Here is a 21,723-nt window from a genome sequence, read left to right on the forward strand (position 1 = left end):
TTGGGGTGCTAAGCACACCCCTGAGACTGCAAGCCCGTCATACGTTGCTGCTCATCCCGTGCTGGGGGCATTGCATGTGCGACAGAATGCCAGGAGCCCCGACTCAGGGGCATATCTTGCTATCAGAAATGCTGGGTCTGACCACGGGGTAAAATAGAAATGACACGCAGGTGTAATGGTTACACAGTGTATGCCGTTGCGCCACGCTCTCCTCGAGACTCGATCATAAAACCAACGCTGAAGCGGTCTCATATGAAGTAGCTCAAGCGGTGTCAAAGCCGCATCTGCTGCCATATGTCCAGGAGCTTCTGAAATTGTTTCAGAGGGACCGCGTACTTCCCTCGAATTAAACCGAGGCAAGTCCGAACTGACTGGTTGCGCGCTCTTGTAAAACACGCCAATTAGTCGATCGAGTCTATTTCCATACTGAGAAAAGGATCCTCTGCACGGGGCACAGTTGCTCTCTTCCCAGTTGACCTGATGATTTAAACGAGCGAGATGCCGAAGCATTAAATCTCTGTGTTCGCGCACGTCTGCCAAGAACAAGCTATTATAAGTTGACGTAAATATAAGCAGAATGCAAACAACGCTCTCTCTCTCTCAGATTTTAATGTCGTGACTAGCACTTTCATGGAGACACGGGGAGAGAGAGACAGCTCGAATGGTGTACTTAGTATTAATATACCCACCCGCAGAGCGAAAACGGTCTAAGGCGAGGGGAGATGGACACATGAAGTACACGTCTACAAGTCTAAGGCTGCAACCAATCTGAATATAGAAATACGAGCCTCGGCGTATCATCCTAAAGGATCACATTTGTAGAGCCGGTGCGTAAATAAATCGGTCGTAAGGCTGGAAAAACCCTATCATCATCTCGGTAAGAGGGACCGGCTTTAAAAGTCCTTCGCCAGCAGGACATTGACTTTTGCACGCAGTACATGTGCATCGGACGCTTTCACTATAGTGAAACGAATGCCCAAGAATTTGGGGGAGTGCCGGTAATTGTATTTCGTAACCGAGGCGGACAGTGCGTAAAACTCAACGAGACGGGCTGGGAACTGAAACGAAGCATCCAGGGACCGTACGAGGAGAATTAACGACACTACCGAAGTACCCGCGGTGGGGCAGCAAAGCGAGACAGGTAGGACTGCTGGTGCATCTGCTGTGACAGCATAAACATCTACAGTATGTGTGTGTGTGACACTGACCTGAGCCCGCTGAGGGTGACGGTTGTCTGGTCTCCTGCGCGGAGAGCGCAGACTCCGGAAAACACCCGCTGGCGATAGAGGAAAGGTAGGGTGAGCTGGTGTGTGCCCGCTCACGGCTCTCTCGATCCTCCGGAGACCTGGAGAGGGAAGAGGAATGCACTCTTGTGTGTGGTTAAGTGGGTACAGCCGGTGGAACAGATGTAAACCAAGGATTTTCCACCCGACCCTCTACCGGGGGAAGGAGCGAATCACCGTCTCCTGAAGAGTGATCCTCTGCCACTCCGGGTCGCCCGTCTCTGGCCACTTAAACTCCCGATTTTCACGGGAAGCGGCTAAGCGGGCGGGCGAGCTGCTGACGACCGGTTCCCCTGCGCTGCCGAGATGAGATCCGAGGAGGGGAACAGAGGTGGCCGCCGCAGGACGCCGACGGCGAGAGGCAGACTGAGTAGCCGGCGTTGGTGGACCAAGGGCAGCTCTCTTCCGCCGGGGCAGGACCTAGAAGATCGCCTCAGTCTGCGCAGCGGAGCTGTTTATGACTCCCCGGGCTCGCCGAAGAGGCCGGTCTGTGAGACAGGAGCATTCAGGAAGTTGTTCTCGTCTGCGTCCGTCATGTAAGCCAGACATAGCCAAGGGTGGCCATCTTGAACCACTGTGGTGGACATCGCATGACTGAAGGTCGCGGCCTCCCTCGTAAATCTCTAAAGCCTTCGCTTGGAGAACCTGCAGCAATGTTATTGCGTGCAGGGCTGAAGCCGCGTCTCCGCATGCCTGATGGGCAGTGCCCGTAACCGGACGACTGTCTATACAAACACGGGAGGGAAGGGTTGGGTGGTCCCTCCAGGAATGCAGCTGCATCGCAACCCCCCACTCTACTGAAGGGATCCCCGTCCTTAGCAGCTCCGTTGGTGAGGGAGGTGAGGGGTGAAAGCTGAATGGCCAAGACGGCCGCAAATCACGTCAGCTCTTCGAGCCGTCGGGAAAGGCACACAGGAGGTGAGGACCGTAGAGGCCCGGGCAGCTCCGAAGTACCAATCATGTGGGCGGGACGGTTCGGGCGGAGAGGGGTTAACCCCTCCAACTCTACCGTTTCCGTCGCTCGAGCGGGCACGGCCGCCATCTCCGGGACGACTCCGCCTCGGAAGGAAAAAATGGGCACCCCTCTGATGCTGCAGAAGTGACGGGACCAGAAGGAGGTCCAATGGATTCGGCAGAAATCGCAGAACACGACTCTGCAGTCTCCACCGGAGCCTCAACCGGCTAAGGATGAGAAGGCCGGTAGGTGAAGGACGCATCCTTCATCCTACTCAGCGTAGTGATGCGAAGAGCGTCCTGCGAACGCTTGACAGCCGCACCATGGCGGCGTTCAGCACTGCAAAGGCGCGGACGTCGTTCCCGTAGAAACGACAGTCGTCTCCGCAATCCAAGAAGGGTTATGCTCTCACAGAGAGAACCAAAAACTCTCCACGAACGCAGCCTCGGAGTGCTCGATACCCAAGCACGAAGACAGCGCTCGTGACCGTCACTGGAGCCCTTATACTTCTCGCATCCAAGATCGCACAGATGAAAAGCTATCCTGAAAAGGACGCTGATCTCCGAATATACGAGAGAGTGGCTGTCTTTAAAAAGACACAGAGCTCTCACGTATCACTCTTTAGGGAAATTACTCTTTAGGTGCTCAGCTGATGATGCGCACAGGGAGAGGCAACGCACACACTAAACTCAAAACAAAAAATATGCAGAGCAGTGGAATACTGCGAGCGTCCGCTGTGTCAGTACTGCTTGTCAATCAACTTCAGCAACCGTTCCCAGAGAGCAGAGAGTAGCTTCTCAGCAGCAGATATATGCGCACCTGGCGGGGCGGCACCAGCATTATGCAAATATCTCAATGCCAAGTTCATTGGCGTTTTAGTAGAGTACGAAGCAGATTGGTCTCTCTAAGCGAGTTCCCAATTCGTCGGTCACGACGTGACGTCGTAGTGACCGACTGAAAGGGAACTAATAGTTGTATATAACAGTAAGTGACAGTTTCATGTGATTTCATTCTTCATATCTGGTGCAGATGAAGTTGCGTAGTTCAGTTTGAGGAAGGCTGATCCAGCGCTGATCTTCAGACTGAACTGCTCCAGATCTCACAGTGTCACAGCTCTTATCTACTGTACTGTTCACCCAATTCTGATAGCAAACCATCTGTCCATTCATCCAGAACCAAACACCCAGAGCACAGGAGTGACGTAACCCCAACCACACCTCTGGAGTAGAGGCCTTTTTAACCAATCTTGACACCCAGCGCTGAATCTCTTCTGAATCAACCGAAACCAAATCCACATGATGCTGTCTACAGTAACTCAGAGCATCAGACCAGCTCAGACTCTCATTGATCAATACTAGCTTATCTGAACACACAATAAACCACAATGACATCAGTCACACACAAACATAAAGGGAAATACTGTGTAGGATTTAATTCTGTTATAATTAAATTAAATTTATTTATTTGACAGGGACAGTGTCCATTACAGTTTTTTCCAATTGCTAACACACAATTTTGCAAACTAGTCTGGTTTTATCAAAAAACTTAACACAATTTACAAAACCACACACCCAAATAGCAAAATACCACATATATCCTGCAAAATGAAGCACTCCAACCTAAACTACATATAACATTATCAAAATCAAACTTTGACACAACTTGAAACACACTTCATTCATATTACCAGATTTTTGTCTAACCAACTACACACAGTTGGGCATAATGAAAAGTACACTTTTCTTTAGTATGCTTTGCCATAATACTAAAATATGTATTAGATTGTTCACATGCACAAAAATATTTGCAGATACACACACATGCTGTTGAATTTTTTTTTCACCAAACAAGTCACAACGCCTCGTCCACATCACAAGCAATATATTCCCTTGCCAGACATTGAGGGAAGAAGCACCTTGAGCGCCTTATCCATCCCTAAATTGCACCAACATCAATCTCATCATATGTCTCTTCCATAGTCTGCAAAAGAGGCATGCGCACAAAGGGCTGCTGGGTATATACCTTCCATATAACTCTTCTATGGGGTTCAAAAATGGCAAGTATGGTGGGAGGTATTGCACGATAAATGTTTGGTAGTCAGCAAACCAGTTTTGGACTGGGGCTGCACGATGAAAGCTCACATTGTGCCATACTACAACATACCGGTTTCTTTGGTCTACATCATTCATACACTCTGATGGTATGAGCATGTTGTGGAGTCTTTCTAGAAATGTGAGAACATGGACTGTGTTGTATCAAGGTTGGCGTGACGGTGGAGGACACCAACCATATTGGAGATGGCAGCACACATTGTGATGTTCCCACCACGTTAGCCAGGAACATCTATAATGGCTCTGTGGCCAATGACGTTCTTGTGGTCTTTTCTAGTGCTTACATCCTGATTGAAGTGTTAACAATTAACCATTCAGGTGTTTGGGCAGGTGGCACATATATTGGCCATTTAGCTTGTGTAGTGTCATTTTGAATGGTAGTGTTTTGAAAAGGCAAACATGTGACTTTATGTCAGATTGTTGTGTCTTGTGCAGAGAACCGTGTTCAGTGCATTTAAAAAGTGCCATTGTGAATTGCAAAATATGTGTAAAGCAGAAAATGTGTTCAGACTTTTGGAGACTTCAGAAGAGGTGTTGCTCTCTGTGTGTCAGTTTAAATAGTTGTGCTGTTCATGTCATTTTAGTGTGTTAACAATTGGAAAAAACTGTAATTAACATTACTGTAAATGCACCAGAATTAGCCAAAAGGCTATTTTTCATCCATTGGCCCTGGACAGATCTCAATGAAGAAAGGCTTGACATGAAACACAAATATTTATTACGCACCTTCATGACACACAAAGGTCTGAGAGTGACTACAAACTTCATCATTCCATTGATCCTGATTATTTATTTTGACTTCTGTACATATTTCACCAGCACCATTATTGGGTTCAACAGACTTCCAGTATCTAAAGCCAGAGTTACTCTTATCTGACCACTCCCATGAGTCACTGAACAGACCGATCCAGACAGATATCTGACTGTCATTGATGATCTTGTGAATCTGATCATTCTCATTCTGGTTCCTCACACTCGCCAGATCAGTATGATTCTGTCTGCATAAACTCTGAGCATCTCTCCAGGTTTTAATAGAAGTTTCATAGACGTATTCATTGATTGTCGCTGTTTAAGGAAGAAATAAAAAAATAATAATATTCAATCATTCTTACTACATTTAGAGTCAATCTTCAGACACTCTTTATTATAAAAGTTATGAGCTACTGCTGTGTGTGTGTGTGTGTGTGTGTGTGTGTGTGTGTGTGTGTGTGTGCGTGCGTGCGTGCGTTTGGGTGCGTGCGTGCGTGTGCGTTTCATTGGGCTCTATCTTACACCCGGCGCAATGCAGCGCAATGCGCAACGCAAGTGTCTTTCGCTAGTTTCCACCCTAATTTTCACGTTTAGCGCCGCGTTGTTTAAATAGCAAATGCATTTGCGCCCCCTTTGCGCCCATGGGCGTTCTGGTCTGAAAAACGAGGTGTGTTCAGGCGCATTGTTGGCGCGTTGCTATTTTGAGGCAACTAAAATAGACTACGCCATTGACCAACAAAAACCTGGTCTAAAGTCTAAAGTCAATGGCGCAATATGTTTTATGTTATTTAAAGAGCGCATTAGTAATATGCGCCTATAAGGGCCATTCTACCGAATTGGTGCAAATTGACACTTCAAAACTTCTTGAAAAAAGTGTGTTTTTTCCTGCAAGCTTTGTAGTCATAAACATAGTAGAACATCTAAGGAACATTAATCTACTGATTGGACACTTTAGTTTCCTAGCATGTTTTTATACAGTTTAGAAATGTTTTCTCTCTCCCAAAATTTGTCACTACCGAAACACAACAACATTTGATATAAAAATTAGGTTTTTAATAGCCTATTCTGATTTTCTTTACATTAACCTTCTAAATATATTTTTTACATTTTTTTAAAGACAGTGTCATGGGTAAATTGGTTAGAAATATTTTTTTAACAAAACTGTAAGAGTGGTTCATCAAATTAAATGCATTTTGAAAGCAATATTTCTCTGTAATTGCCATACATGCACTGATACAGTTTTCAAATTCAAGGATTCATTAGTTTAAATTTTTATCTAACTAAATAAAATTATGTCATCTTTTCTGAAAACAAAACCTATTTTATTTTTCCAGAACATTATTTGTTTCGGTCGTGACATCAAATGTTCGGTAGTGACGACCATATTGGATTGTCCATATTTTGTGTAAAAAAAAGTAATTAGTTAGTCAAAAATGGTTGGCATTATGCAGTCAAAACATACAGCACAAAGAATATCTAACGCAACACCACATAAAAGCACTTTGCACTGAAATTACGCTGAAGAGATGGCGGATAGTTCAGACCTTGAAGGGATGCAAGATGCTGTGTTGATTTTCACATCTCTTGAGAAAAAGATGACAATGTATGTCCATATAAAACTTCAAGCCCACAGTATAAACTACAGAATTTGGTGTGTGTGCACCCATGTCCATCTGTAATGTTGGTGTACACATGTGTGCCTGTTTTTCCATTACACATTCTAAGTTCTCTAAACCTCCTTAACTGATTCTCTTGTTGCTGAGTTTGACTTTTTGGAGTTTGAAGTAAACTTAATTATTTATTTGATTTGAGGTAGGTTGAATACATTTTCATATAAAAGAACTAGTGATAGACCGATATATCGGCCGGTTTTTGCGAGTTTTATGTGTATTGGCATTGGCCGATTTGTGGCTGCTGTGTTCACAGAGTTTTTTCGGCATTATTTACACACAGAAATATAGTTTTTTAAGTTCAATAAATGTTACTTTTTTAAATTGAGACTTATAAAAATTACACGAAGATGCCAAATGTTACAAGTAAACTAAGTGAGCAAAATAAGTATCGTCTCAAGTAAATAGGCTCTCTCAGTTTGTCCGCTTTACTTTCATCTTTCCGTCTATGCATGTTGGTGATTCCTCTCTCTCTGTAGCTATCTCTACAAATGAACCAAAGATATTTACATTTACATTATTAGTGTGAGCCTGCCCTGTCTACACTTAACAATGACATGTCAATTTACAATGATACTGATAAGTGCTATCTGTTATGTCATTTATATAAAGCAATCAGTCAAAGTCCCGCTAAATTAGTGCAGAAAGTTTTCCTAGAGACCAGAGGTAGAATCATATAGCCTTCATTTATATCAATAATGAGTCAAGCTACTACTGTATGAATTAATTAAATTAATCTGGCCTAGTTCATTTTATCTTAGTTTGTAGTCCTAGTCAAATCACGTACAACATTACAGAAATATGACTAACAAATTATTTGTACTGAAAAATAATATATGTGCACTTAAAAGTTTCTATTTATTTATTAAAATAAAGAAATAAGTGTCATTTTGTCACTACCGAAACAATCACGTCACAACCGAAATATCAACAAATGTTTCGGTTGTGACTGTTTCGGTAGTGACGATTTAAGCTAAATTTGATCCTACTGCTAAGATGCTAATCAGTACGTAGTTAACTAGCACAGTTCTCAACATTGAAACATGAGTAAAACCTAAATGACCAGTAGAAAAAATAAAAAAACTTAATTAATCATTGAAAACGTGTGATCGGTAGTGACATTCTTAAATGTCACACACTGATTTCCAAACTTTTGATCACATTTACTTCAAAACCATGGGACTGATCTAATCACCATGTCACCACAAGGGAGAGAGACACAGACAAAGTTTCTGGTTCAAAATGGAGGGGAGTGGCTTAAAGCAGTATTATATTATTGACCAAACTATGCAATGTTTCGGTAGTGACGTGAAAATGCGGGACAGTGTTTTTTTACATGATTTTACATGATTTTTTACTGAAAATATTCAATAAATATATTTTTGGGTTTAATTAACAAAAGTATTCAAAATGATACTTCTTAAAACAATGATAAAAAAAATTACAAAAAATATTTCATATTTTTTTTCCTATGGTGAAATTCAGACCTTGGGGTTTGGGACAACCACCTCTCAATTGAAAGCACCATATAAATGATGATATTTTATATATAAAGCCTGCCGCTACCTCAAATATTACTTTGGGTTTTGATTGGTATTTGCTTATATTTTTTTATTATCAAACATTTTCCTACATTAATGCTTTTTAAATTAGTTTTTTGGTTCCGGGACAGCAATTTGCACGAATTCGGTAGAATGGCCCATAAATGGGAGGACAACGCGGGTTTGCTTATCACAAAGTACATAAATGCGCAGCAGCACAAAAATGCTTTTAAATATGAAAGATTAAAGGATTGAATTTAAGAGATTATTATTGAGTCTCTTGGACATATTTATAAATGAGGACTGATTATGAGACGTCAGAAGGCGCAAAGAGCTGCTTTACCTGCAGCCTGATAAGTAAATAAATGCTTTGCTTTAAACAAATGCGTCTGTTTTTAAATGTTTTTTTTTTTTAATGCTACCTCACGGATTTATTGTATATGATGTACCTGTGGGTATGGCGAGATGAGAAACATTTGTAAGTAATGCTTAAAAAAACTCTTTGCTAAAAAAAAACGCAGTCCAAAGTGCTGAAACGTGAGGAGAGCCGTTTGTAATTTCTTTATCTCCTGTTTGTTACAAATAAAGTATTTTTAGAGTACAAACCTGCAGAAATGTATCCATGACCACGCACGTCTTTGCGTTCATCTGCGCACAACCGCATTCAAAAGGTGACGCCATGCGAGTGACTTAGCTTGTGAAAACATGGCCAGACTAAAGAAAGTTTCTAAATAATAATGTTAATCTTATTTTGACTCGATTATTAATTGGCTTCTTTAGATGAACATGTTTTGTGCAAAGCAGGGAAAGCGAAGCAGACAAGAGAGATGATGAGTTTAAAGGAGGTAAGACAAACTACATCCTCACCCGGTCAGGTCTGAAACATTAGAGGAAAAATCTCAGGAAAACCTCTTGTCTTGATTAGTTGTAGAACACATTTTCAGGTGTCACTTTTTTTGCTGTGTTTTAGTTTAAAAATGCAGTTTTTTTAATATGCAGAATTAATGTTAATTAATGTTAAAATCTTTGAATATTATTATCTAACGAAAATCTAATAACTAATAATCTTAAGAACATCTTAAATCTGTCTCAGCAACAATGCAATTCTACAGACTTGGCAGAAGAGGAGGGAAAGAAGGAGGACGTGGTGAAGGAGGAGGAAGAGGACATGATGAAGAAATAGGTCAAGGAGGAGGAGGGAGAGGAGGAGGCAGAAGAGGAGGAGGGAAAGGAAGAGGAGGAGGCAGAAGAGTAGGGAAAGAAGGAGGACGTGGTAAAGGAGGAGGAAGAGGATATGGTAAAGGAGGAGGGAGGGGACATGATGAAGAAATAGGTCGAGGAAGAGGAGGGAGAGGAATAGGATGAGGGAGAGGAGGAGGGAAAGGAGGAGGACATGGTGAAGGAGGAAGAGGACATGGTGAAGGAGGAGGAAGAGGAGGAGGACATGGTGAAAGAGGAGGAGGGAGATGAAGGGCAAGGTGACAAGCAGTTTCAGATGAAATTCAAGCCACTTTAGTTGACCATGTCCTGGTCCATGACTATGAGGGAGGCGGAGAAACGAGTAAAGCCTAACTTGAGTCGCTTCACTGTTGCCTCCATCTTCAGAGCCTTCAGGAAAGAAAACAGATAGATGTACTTACAGTAAGACTGTTCTGTACAGTAACTTTAGTGTGCATACACTGTTTGACTATGCTACTGGAATAAAGAAATGCATCAAATTGCCTTCCATACAGATCAACATATCAGTAGATGAATGCAAGGGGTGGATCAGGCAAGAGGATTTTACCCTTGATGTTTGGCTAGGACCAATATAGCCTGTGATGTTTATGAGATTCTCTGGCCTGACCCAGAACTACAGTTTTTCTGAATTGCTAAAACACTAAACCCCAATCTATGAACCAAATTCATAGTGGCCTAAACCCATTTGTCAAATCATGCACTCTTTTTGCAAAACACTAAACACAAACCTCTCACTAAAACACACATTTCACACTGCAATGAACTTGTTTTATAAATGCTAAACACAGGCAGGCAAAAACTTGAAAACTTACTATTACCTGCAGTACTTACAGTAAAGTATTCACTATATATTTACTGAACTAAACTTGTGATTACAGTGATAGAGATTTTTAACAGAATTTGTCAAGTGTGTTGTTATGTACAATAAACATGTATTTTTTCTGTAAGCAGATCTCCTGGATGTTGTGTTTTCCATTTTTTAAGGTGTTGTCTAATGGATGCTTGTAGTGTTTTATATTATAGACTTGTGTGTGTATGATTTGAAAGCTTAGTTTGATTTTGAATACAAGTGAAATGGTTTTGAAGGAATTGTTTGATTTTGCTAGAAGAGTCATGGTTCTGTGAATTTAGTTTAAAATTGGGATTTGGGTTTATGGTTTTGAGAAAATGAGTGATGGTTTCAAAAAATGTGTTTTAGCAATTCAGAAAAACTGTAAGACGGGATGTTGAGGCAAAATAATAAAAAACATTACAGTTGTGCTGTGTATAGCACATTAATGAATAAAACATTTTATTAGCAAATGCATACATTGATTGTGTCTTTTTTGGTCATATGAAAATGTTTTTAAGGGGGAGAACCCCAAGCAACTTACCAGTTTTGAATATATTGAATATATTGATTTTATTGCACCAGTGTGTAATACTATGTTGTAGTGTGTGTGTGTTTTTGAAAGCTTGTGTGTTTTGTCTGAGGGAAAAGTTTGTCTTTACTGTTTTGAGAATATGAGGCATAGTTTCAAGAATTGTGTAAAAATGTTAGGTATAATGAAGATGTAAATTTTGCAGTAATTGTTGAACTGTAGAATAGTGGGTTAAGCAAAGGATATTCAATTCAATTCAATGCAATTTTATTTATATAGCGCTTTTCACAATACTCAATTGTTTCAAAGCAGCTTTACATTAATAAAAGCAGTAAAAGCACAGAAAAACGACAGATAGCATAACATAATACACAATAGCATAAGCAGTCAAATTTGCTGCGGCTATGACGCGACATTATGAGCGAGCTTATTACTAATGTAACGTCGAGAAGAAGAAGCTAAGTTAAGCCCAAGCAGGCTACCTCCCCGGGGTAAAAAACCCCCTAGGAGAAAAAAAACAAAAACCCCGGGTTGTTTAGCCGAGGAAATAAAAGTCCTAGGAGGGAAAAACCCTTGGGAGATATACATGTATATACACACATATTAACGGATAAGGAGCTTAAGCAGAGATTAAGCAGAGATTAAGCGGATATTAAGCGGATATTAAGCGGATATTAAGCGGGTCCTGCCGGTGGTCGTTGGTCAGGCATTAGCTGGGCATCACATTGAAGGACGACCAGTAGATCAGAGGTGTGCCGACTTTCACATCTACAGGAACTGGGTCTGTTTGTCCCATTGTCCTCAGGGTCAATGGGACCCAGGGACGAGACAGGGAGAGAAAAACAAAATCATATTAGCGTAGGGGCCGTTCACATGTAATGCAAGTGTCACACAGTGATGTGGTTGAATCAGCTTAGTTTCAGACAGACTAACTATTGCAGCATAATTATATTATCCACAGTTGAGGATTTTGCAAATTGGGGGCCCACTGCGACGGTATATATAGTAACTAAGGGTCACCTTCCGATTTTTAAGAGAAAATGAAACCTGTCGACCCGTTTGACTAAGGCCTGTAACCCCACTGTCGTCGTTAATGCAGGTTCAGTGGCAAACGGGTCTATATTGCATACTATTTACAAGATCACGAAAAAACGCCAAACATCGCAACCTGACCATACGTGTCAACCCGTTTGACTAAGGCTGGAGGCCCCACTGTCGTCGTTAATGCAGGTTCAGTGGCAAACGGGTCTGTATGGCATACTATTCGCAATAGAAAGAAAGCGCCAAAATCACACCCCAACCATACGTGCCAACCCGTTTGACTAAGGCTGGAGGCCCCACTGTCGTCGTTAATGCAGGTTCAGTGGCAAACGGGTTTGTATGGCATACTATTCACAAGAACACGAAAGTTCCAAAATCGCAATCCGACTATAGGTTAAGATAAGATTTTTATTTATTTATTTGGTTGATCTGTGTTATGACCGCGAGTGCTTTGTTCCGTACAGATAACTATTTCGAGTTAAGTACTTTTACTAGACAAATTATGCGAATGCTTTGTTGAAGAGAAAAGTTTTAAGTCTAGATTTAAAATTATCGACTGTGTCTGATTCTCGGACATCGGTTGGTAAATCATTCCAGAGCTTAGGGGCTAAGTAGGAAAATGACCTTCCACTTTTAGACACTTGATAGTCTAGGGATAATCAAGAGACCAGAATTTTGCGACCGTAGTGTGCGTGATGGATTGTATTCTGATAGTAATTCTCTAAGATATGAGGGTGCTAGGCCATTTAAAGCTTTGTAGGTGATTAGTGATATTTTAAATTGTATGCGATATTTAACTGGTAGCCAGTGTAAAGATGCCAGAATTGTGCTTATGTGGTCATACTTTTTAGATCGAGTAAGTACCCTTGCGGAAGCGTTTTGAACTAGCTGAAGCTTGTTTACTTGATTTGCATGGCATCCCCCGAGTAGCGAGTTACAATAGTCTATTCTAGAGGTCATAAAAGCATGGATAAGCTTCTCTGCGTCAGATGTAGACAGTATATGGCGTATTTTCGAGATATTTCTAAGATGGAAGAATGCTGTGCGGCAGACGTTGGCGATATGACTATCGAAGGATAAGTTGCTGTCGAACATCACACCTAAGTTCCTAAGCGTGGAAGATGGCACCACAGTGCAGCCATCTATGTGCAACTTGTAATCTGACATATTATGTTTGTAGCGATTCGGTTCAATAATAAGTATCTCTGTCTTATTGGAGTTCAGCTTAAGAAAGTTATGTGCCATCCAGTCACTAACATCGCTAAGGCAGTCTGTTAGCTTAGAAAACGTGTGTGTTTCGCTGGGATGTGAGGAGATGTAAAGCTGGGTATCATCCGCATAGCAGTGAAAACTTATGTTATGTTTCCTGATAATGTCTCCTAGAGGTAACATGTATAACGAGAACAGGATAGGACCTAAAACCGATCCCTGCGGTACACCGTATTTAACCAGGGAGTGATATGACTCTTCCTCGTTTACATAAACAAAGTTATAGCGATTGGTTAGATACGACCTAAACCAGGCTAGCGCCTGACCACTGATACCAATATTGTATAGAAGTGTTGCACACTTCTTGCACACAGCAGGCTTTCAAAAAAAGTCAGCAAAAAATGGGGGGCCTGTGCCCCAGTAGAGCTTTATATCTAGCAATGCCCATGAATATATGCATGTGCTATGTATGTATGTATGTATGATTTAACAATTTATACTTTCCAAATAAACAACTGCACCATATGCATGCATGTGAATGGGATATAGCCTAAAGAAAATATTGAAGACAAAAATCTGCATTACACAAATAACAGTTTTATTGAAACCGCAGAGACCTTCCTTTCATTTTCTATGTTTGTCAGTACTCTACTCAGCACCGCCTGCTTCAACCACAATGCGTGCCAAGGCGATGGAGCATAATCCCTTGAGTAGGAAGCTGAGATTCAGGCACGAGGAGAGGACAGGACACGTAAGAGACACTAGCAACAAGGAGGCTGATAGGCCCTGACCTATAGTCCTAACTCATACTCCTAATCAGTAGGTGGCGGTACTGCACCTAAAAGTTGTTTGCTAACCACCAGTAAAACTCGAGAAGGAGACTGATCGTTGGCATGCTTTCAACCCAGGAAAAACAAGGTACATAAGCCATTTCTCAATATGCGTTCTTGTCTGTACTTGCGTTCTTGTGGACTTGTGAAACGTCATCAGTCGCGGCCCAAGTACTGTTCCAATTCAAAGTTCGCATCAAGCCCAAGTTCACATAGGATCCCCGGATGTGTTCTTGATCCGCCCATTTTATCGAGGATGCATCAGAGGAGACTTGTGTGGACTTATGACGGCGAAGTTTCCCAGAATGCATTTCGCGTCAGGAGTTCGTTCTTCCGAGTCTGAACTTGCAAGTTCAAACTACGAAGGACACAAGTCCGAGTTTGGCGTACTTGGTATTGAGAAACGGCTATAGTTTTCAGAGGTGGTGCTTTCCAGTTTTGATTGCATCTCTTACAGGAGAGATTTTTGTGAACCAGAGGGGAAGGAGTGAGAAGGGAGAGAGTAATCATTGTTGTTTTGTTCCACAGATGCTGTTTTAAACCAGTTTCCACGGCCGAAGCTGATGTTAGAAAATCCATCAACAGTAGAATAAGCGAGCTAAGACACCAGGTGAAGTGTAAAAGCATGGGTATATAAGTCATTTAAATCAGTGAAGAGCTAAGATGGACTTCTAACCAGGATAAAGGCCTGTTCTTTTGGCAATTTATTTCTTTGCTTTTCCATGTTGCCAAAGCTCCTTGAAAGTTTGTTTATTATGTATTTATCTATTTTTGTCTGTGCATTTTGTTTATATTGTATTTTTAACTGTATAACGGCACTGCTGAAGTTTGAAATAAATAGACATTGGTAATTTAAATTGCTTTAATTTATATTTTGTATATTTTCTGTTTAATGTCACTCTTTTAACATGTAATTTATGTAAATGTAATGCAAGACATTTATGTAATGTAAAGCAAACCACATTGTCTGACTATGTGCAAAACCTCTTGTGGTTGTAATAGGTCTGTTTAGCTCTCTACCTCAAATTGGTTTTAGTATGGGTGCCTGATTAAAAGAAAATAAAGGTGGCTTTTGATAGATTATCCATTAGTCTGTGTTAATATGTGGTATAAATGTGTGCACATATTTTTATGTATATATTTCTATATAATTTTACGTGTTATTTAAAATACATTCTACCATATAGTAAACATGCATGTGCCACTATATCTGTACATATATTGTTAATAAATTTTTGCATATCAATCGGAATACAATATGGCGGATATTTATGAATATAATATTGCATATATTTTGAGAGATATATATATAAACACATATATTATATTCACATACAATATATTAAAAGCGACAATTATTTATATTTATCAATATACTCCAATAAATTACATTTATATAGAATATATATATCAACATATTACTCATGTATTTTACAATATACTGCAATATATTGCATACATTTAGAATATATGTATCAACATATTACTCTAGGGGTGACCCTGAATAGTCGAAGATTTGATGCATCGATAGGAGAAGCCTGATTCAACTACCAATCTCACAGTCGAATCGTCGCAGATGTGTTATGAAATGAGGATGCTTTAATTTTGGCCGTATATGGTGCACTGTGCACAACTCTGATTTCACATATAACAGCTTTCTCCCAATATATTAATATACAGCATATTATTATAATTCTGCAAATAATATGTGAAGTATCAGCTTTAAATATTTTTAAAATGCGTTAATAAATCCAGCAACCAGCTGTGACCGGGCTACACGTCCATAAGAGGTTCCTATGTTAATAAACCATTGCCTCTTTGTTTCTACATTTAAAAGCAAAAGCTGGCAATTTTGGCTATATGTTCATTCTTGTAATAATTTCTTTATTTTATTTTATTTATAAATCACTCTGGGTTATCTTATGTATCTATTTGGCTTGTGTTTTGTTTTCGTGCACGCACATATTTGTTCTGCACTTTGTTACTTCTGACCTTATTTTATTAAAAAATTTATTTATTATAAACGTAAATTCTGATCTAATTTAAGTCTGTAAATTTTGGATTGCTTTTCGTTGTATCGATGTTGCGCTATTGCGTGCTGGCCATGCTTGCGCATGCAATTTAGCCGAACGTGCTAGGTGCGCTTCGTCTCATATTTAGAAGTTCATCAAACTAAAACATTAAAAAAAAACGGATGTTTTCGACGGGTATAAGTTTTTAAAATGTATTTAGAACATAGTGGTTATCTTGTCAAAAGTTAAACTACAAAACAGGTAAGCCGTTTCTTTAAATTTCGGTGATGAAACGGAAAATATCTGCACCGAACCTATATTTATGCCTGAAGTGAAAGCAAGCAGGTATTTCTGTGTTAAATAATAACGCGTAGTGTCTATAAAATCATTAATTTCAGTGTTTTTATGAATTGTATATAAAGCTTATAGTTTTTATAATTTGCAGTAACAATCACAAATTATTTGTCATTTCTCATTTGTCGTTTTTTTGGTCATGACTGCTTTGACGCGCTTAATCTCCAAATTAAATAAAAACACTGAATTAGCCGAGGTTTCCAAGGCAGGATCACCTTTGTTATATTTTTAGGTTTAGTTATCAAAATGTTTTTTGTGTGATGTTCTGTAGATCGTGGCTTTAAAATGTTATGAGGAATAATTAAACCAATGTTGCCTTACATTTTACCTCAACAATATATAAATGCATCGTAAGTTTTGTCTTCGTTCATCACTTGAAAGACAGTTTTGGTCACTTAATCAGAAAGTTGTTTATGTGTGCTGCTTGTGAAAGAAAATAAAAGTTATCAACTTGTACCTGGTCTGACCCCCTCCCAACCCATGCACACACACACATAGATGATTCGACTATGAAAAGATTCGAGAATTCTGATTCGAATATGTAAATCCTTAGTCGAGGACAGCCCTATATTACTCCATATATTGCCAATATATACTGCAATCTATTACATACATTTAGAATATATTTATCAACATATTACTCCATATATTGCCAATATATACTGCAATATATTGCATACATTTAGAATATATGTATCAACATATTACTCTATATATTGCCAATATATACATCAATATATTACATTCATTTAGAATATATATTTATCAACATATTACTCCATATATTGCCAATATATACTGCAATATATTGCATACATTTAGAATATATGTATCAACATATTACTCCATATATTGCCAATATATACTGCAATATATTACATACATTTAGAATATATGTATCAATATATTACATACATTTAGAATATATTTATCAACATATTACTCCATATATTGCCAATATATTCTGCAATATATTACATACATTTAGAATATATGTATCAACATATTACTCCATATATTGCCAATATATACTGCAATATATTACATACATTTAGAATATATGTATCAACATATTACTCCATATATTGCCAATATATCTGCAATATATTACATACATTTAGAATATATTTATCAACATATTACTCCATATATTGCCAATATATTCTGCAATATATTACATACATTTAGAATATATGTATCAACATATTACTCCATATATTGCCAATATATACTGCAATATATTACATACATTTAGAATATATGTATCAACATATTACTCCATATATTGCCAATATATACATCAATATATTACATACATTTAGAATATATGTATCAACATATTACTCCATATATTGCCAATATATACTGCAATATATTACATGCATTTAGAATATATGTATCAACATATTACTCCATATATTGCCAATATATCTGCAATATATTACATACATTTAGAATATATGTATCAACATATTACTCCATATATTTCCAATATATTATGGGATATATTAAATAGTATAATGAGATGTATTTACTCAATATATGAAAACGGCAATAATTGCAGTATTGTATAATATATTGCAATATATCACTTACACATATATATATATATATATATATATATATATATATATATATATATATATATATATATATATATATATATATATATATATATATATATAATATATTCTTATATAATATATCACAATACATTTTACTATGTAAATTTCACAATATATGGAGACACATGAAATATGTTGTCATGTAATATATTGAGAAATATATTTTTGTTGCGTAAGGGTTAGTCTCGCGTAGCCAGACCTTCAATACTGAAGGTCTGGTGTTTTTCACTGCTTTTTCTGGACAAAGCCCGCCCACAAGCTTTTTTACCGACATGTCAAACAACCAATCACAGTTTGTTTCATCTAGCGTCACGTTTCGGACTCCCCACAATAACGAGCCGGCTGGCAACAAGTCAGTTATTGAAATAACCAGCCGCAACCGAGTAGCCTCTAAATAAACAACATTACTCACCACAGGACAACGTTGTGCACTTCATCAACAGCCACACCAATGAAACGCTCCCGTTAAACATCTGTTTGAAGCATATCTCTCCACTTTTTAACACATACAAGCAATTCAGGAGAACCGAACTTTTTGACTCCACTACTGCCTCAAGCAAAACTCTTGGACGTCTTTTAGAGAGTCTATGCTGCGAACTTTGCATATTTTTGAGAATCCAATGTTTAGCTGATCATGATAACTGGTCATTATTATCCACGTGAACACGACTGATTCTCTTCCATCAGAGCTTTGTTTTCCAGGGACCGAAACTAATCGCGACACCCGCGTCTCCTGGAAATCCGTTTTTTTTCAACCAATCAAAGACGACTTTAACATTCTCACAGGGTTTCCAGAAAAGTGTACGAAAACCATCAGACGTTCAGCCAACAGTTTATGGGCGTGACGTCTGAGGCTGAGACTACATAAGGGTTGACATATGATTTGTGTTTTGTTTAATGAAGGTTAGTTCTAATTTTAGGAAGCTGCACTCACCATTGTAGCAAATGAACCCTTGGTTCTGACCATTGCTCAGATCACGCCATTTTCCATTTATCATATATGCACAATTACCATCACCCCCACTCATTGTTTCCCAGTTTTTATAGTTTACAGGATCACCCATAGACCACTTCCATTTATAAACACCTGTATTGGTCAGTCCAATCCAGACGCCAATATCCCTGCTGTTATTTACTTGACTCATCAGCTGTTTCATGTCATTCATGTTGTCGACTGTGGCCAGATCAGCGTAGTGCTCTCTGCAGTAACTCTGAGCTCCAGTCCAGTTCATACTTATATTTATATAGTGATAGCGGTGAGGAATGCATTCAGATAATGCACAGAGAGCTATGAAAGAGAGAAATTGATTCTTTGTTTTAACAGAGTCAAATCTTATTACATTTTAAACAAAATATAAACCATAAACATGTACTTACCAATGAGAAGTCTGAAATATAGCATTTGTGCCATTTCTAAAGGGTTAAACATACAAAAATCAGACTCTTCTGGATAAAATTACTCTTTTTTTATTACATGGATATCTAATTGTACTTAATTCTGATTGGTCAGTTGGTAAGTTTATTTATTCTCTAACAACCACCGCTGCTGAAAAAAACAGCATACCAGCAAGACCAGCATATGTTGTGTTTTGGTGCTGGTTTGCTAGTGAACACCAGCAAAACCAGCATCAACACCAGCATTAGCACCAGCTAAACCAGCATCCCATGATGGTCATACCAGCATATGTTGTGTTTTGGTGCTGGTATGCTGTGACCACCAGCTAAACCAGCATAGACCAGCATAATTCCCATGCTGGTTTGATGCTGTTTTTTTCAGCAGGGACAAAATCTAAAAACAGATTGTAACGAGGCTTGAGACGAGGCTGGATCCATACTCTATGCAGTGTTATTGACAGCACAGTAAACAACAGTCAGGCAGGGCAAACAGGTAAACCAAAACAAGAGCATAAAAAGTACACAGGGGTCAGTGTCAGAGTAATGCTTCAGTATACGTGCAGTATGTTGCTTGGGTAATGAGCCACAGATACAGGGTTATATGTGGAGTGTGTGGCATGATGGGAGTTGTAGTTATAATACTCCGGTGAACTTTTTATTCGCTGACCAACGCTGAAGTTTCTAAGCATCTCACCAACCACCCCCACCCATCTCCATTGTAGCGTCTGGCTTGGGGTGCCACAGCTGTTGGATCTGATTCACAGTTGAATTATGATATCATAAGTAAGTTTCCCTCTTAATCTCCTAAGGTCTCTTGATATCAACCTTTGTACCTAGTAGGTTCGAACTCCCCCGAAAGCATCCCAGAACTCTTGTTTACGACCCCTTTTGAAGCTCAACAGAGAGCTGATAAGGTGTGAATGGTCCTGCAGAGACGCAAGGAATGTCTTTTAGGTCTTGTCCGTAAATACATTTATGCATGTGTGATGTATGTTGTCTGTCTTTTTAAAAAATAACCTGTATTCTCATGTACGATTGGGTTTCTATAACTAAGACTAAATTACCTCTGACCAATAGAGATGTTTAGTTTGTTCTTCATCAGAGATGGGCATAAATACATTGAAATGTATTTCAAATACAAATACAAAATACTGTGTTGAAAAATGTATTTAAATACAAATACAAAATACTGTGAGGAAAAATGTATTTAAATACAAATACAGTAGTTTGTATTTTAAAAATACACAAAATACATGTGAAATTGGTGATTCAGTGCAAGTATCCCTATTGTGCTGAAATCTATCTGGGTCTATTTCTGAATGCCAAAAAGCATTTAGATGTGTGCAACTGCTTAGAAACTTTCGTTTTATTTTACATACCTCATTGTTTGAGATATCTTTATGACAACTTGACATAAACCAATACAACACAACTTGCTATAAATCATAAACAATAATTATCAAACTTAAGAAACTACCTAGCTTTGTGGGTTAACATTACATTAAACTGTGATTTAAATCATTAAGTGTTAATACTTTGTCAAAAATGTTAGTAATACTCGGTCAAATAAACATTATGAACTGAAGAATATTCATGATGCTGTTATAAAACCATTTAACAGAGTATTAACACTTAATGACAAATAATATTTGTGCCACTGTAGTTGAGGTCAAGAAAAAATATTCATGATGCTGTTATAAAACTATTTTACAGAGTATTAACACTTAATAACATTTTAATTACAAATTCAGTTTGTATCACTGGTAAAAAGTGGTCAGTTGTGTTGTCTTGGTTGATGTCAAGTTGTCATAACAAAGACATCTCAAACAATGTCATCTTTGCAATAAAAATGACATAATTGAACAAATGACACTTAATGACAGTAGTCATAAACGTCAATAAAATCTCTTTCATATTCATGACATGTGTCATGTCATGGTTATGAAGGTGTCATGTCAGCCTTATGAACACCCCTTCAAGTAAAGTGATGTTTTATAAAAACATAATAAAAACTTTTTCATGTATTGTCAAAATGACCCACAACCTAATCAGTTTTTATGTGAAGAAATCCACGTATTTACAAACTTCTCACGAGATGAGTGTTTGACAAATTATTCGGCAAACTACTTCCTCTCATCGCTGCTTTTTGATGGTTTTGAGAACATTTACTCACGAGTTGCCCTCTGTCATTTCACAGAATTATACAACGGAGAGCACGTCAAGCATAAAAGCCTTGTAGGTTTACTGAGGAGCCCGCAGGTTCATGCCGTAGAGTAGAGCCATTCGAATTGCAAAAGTGTAAACAAGGCTTCAACTGCACAAAGCTAAAAAGAAATCAGCAACTGTG

At 38.7% G+C, this 21,723-nt stretch overlaps 1 protein-coding gene across 1 annotated transcript in view; it reads right to left on the reverse strand.

Annotated features, from left to right (window-relative positions):
* Positions 1 to 985: 985 nt before the first annotated feature.
* Positions 986 to 21,723, reverse strand: part of LOC129433657 (macrophage mannose receptor 1-like) — a 61,556-nt gene continuing 40,818 nt past the window's right edge. The window contains exons 2-4 of the mRNA XM_073868456.1: positions 19,359 to 19,394; positions 18,916 to 19,269; positions 986 to 3,601 (exon numbers count right to left, since the gene is read on the reverse strand). Of these exons, the coding sequence (XP_073724557.1) occupies positions 3,246 to 3,601; positions 18,916 to 19,269; positions 19,359 to 19,392 (744 nt within the window). The 5' untranslated portion in view covers positions 19,393 to 19,394 and the 3' untranslated portion in view covers positions 986 to 3,245. The remainder of the gene's footprint in view (positions 3,602 to 18,915; positions 19,270 to 19,358; positions 19,395 to 21,723) is intronic.

This window comes from Misgurnus anguillicaudatus, chromosome 6 (genome assembly GCF_027580225.2).
Source record: "Misgurnus anguillicaudatus chromosome 6, ASM2758022v2, whole genome shotgun sequence".
NCBI lineage: Eukaryota > Metazoa > Chordata > Actinopteri > Cypriniformes > Cobitidae > Misgurnus > Misgurnus anguillicaudatus.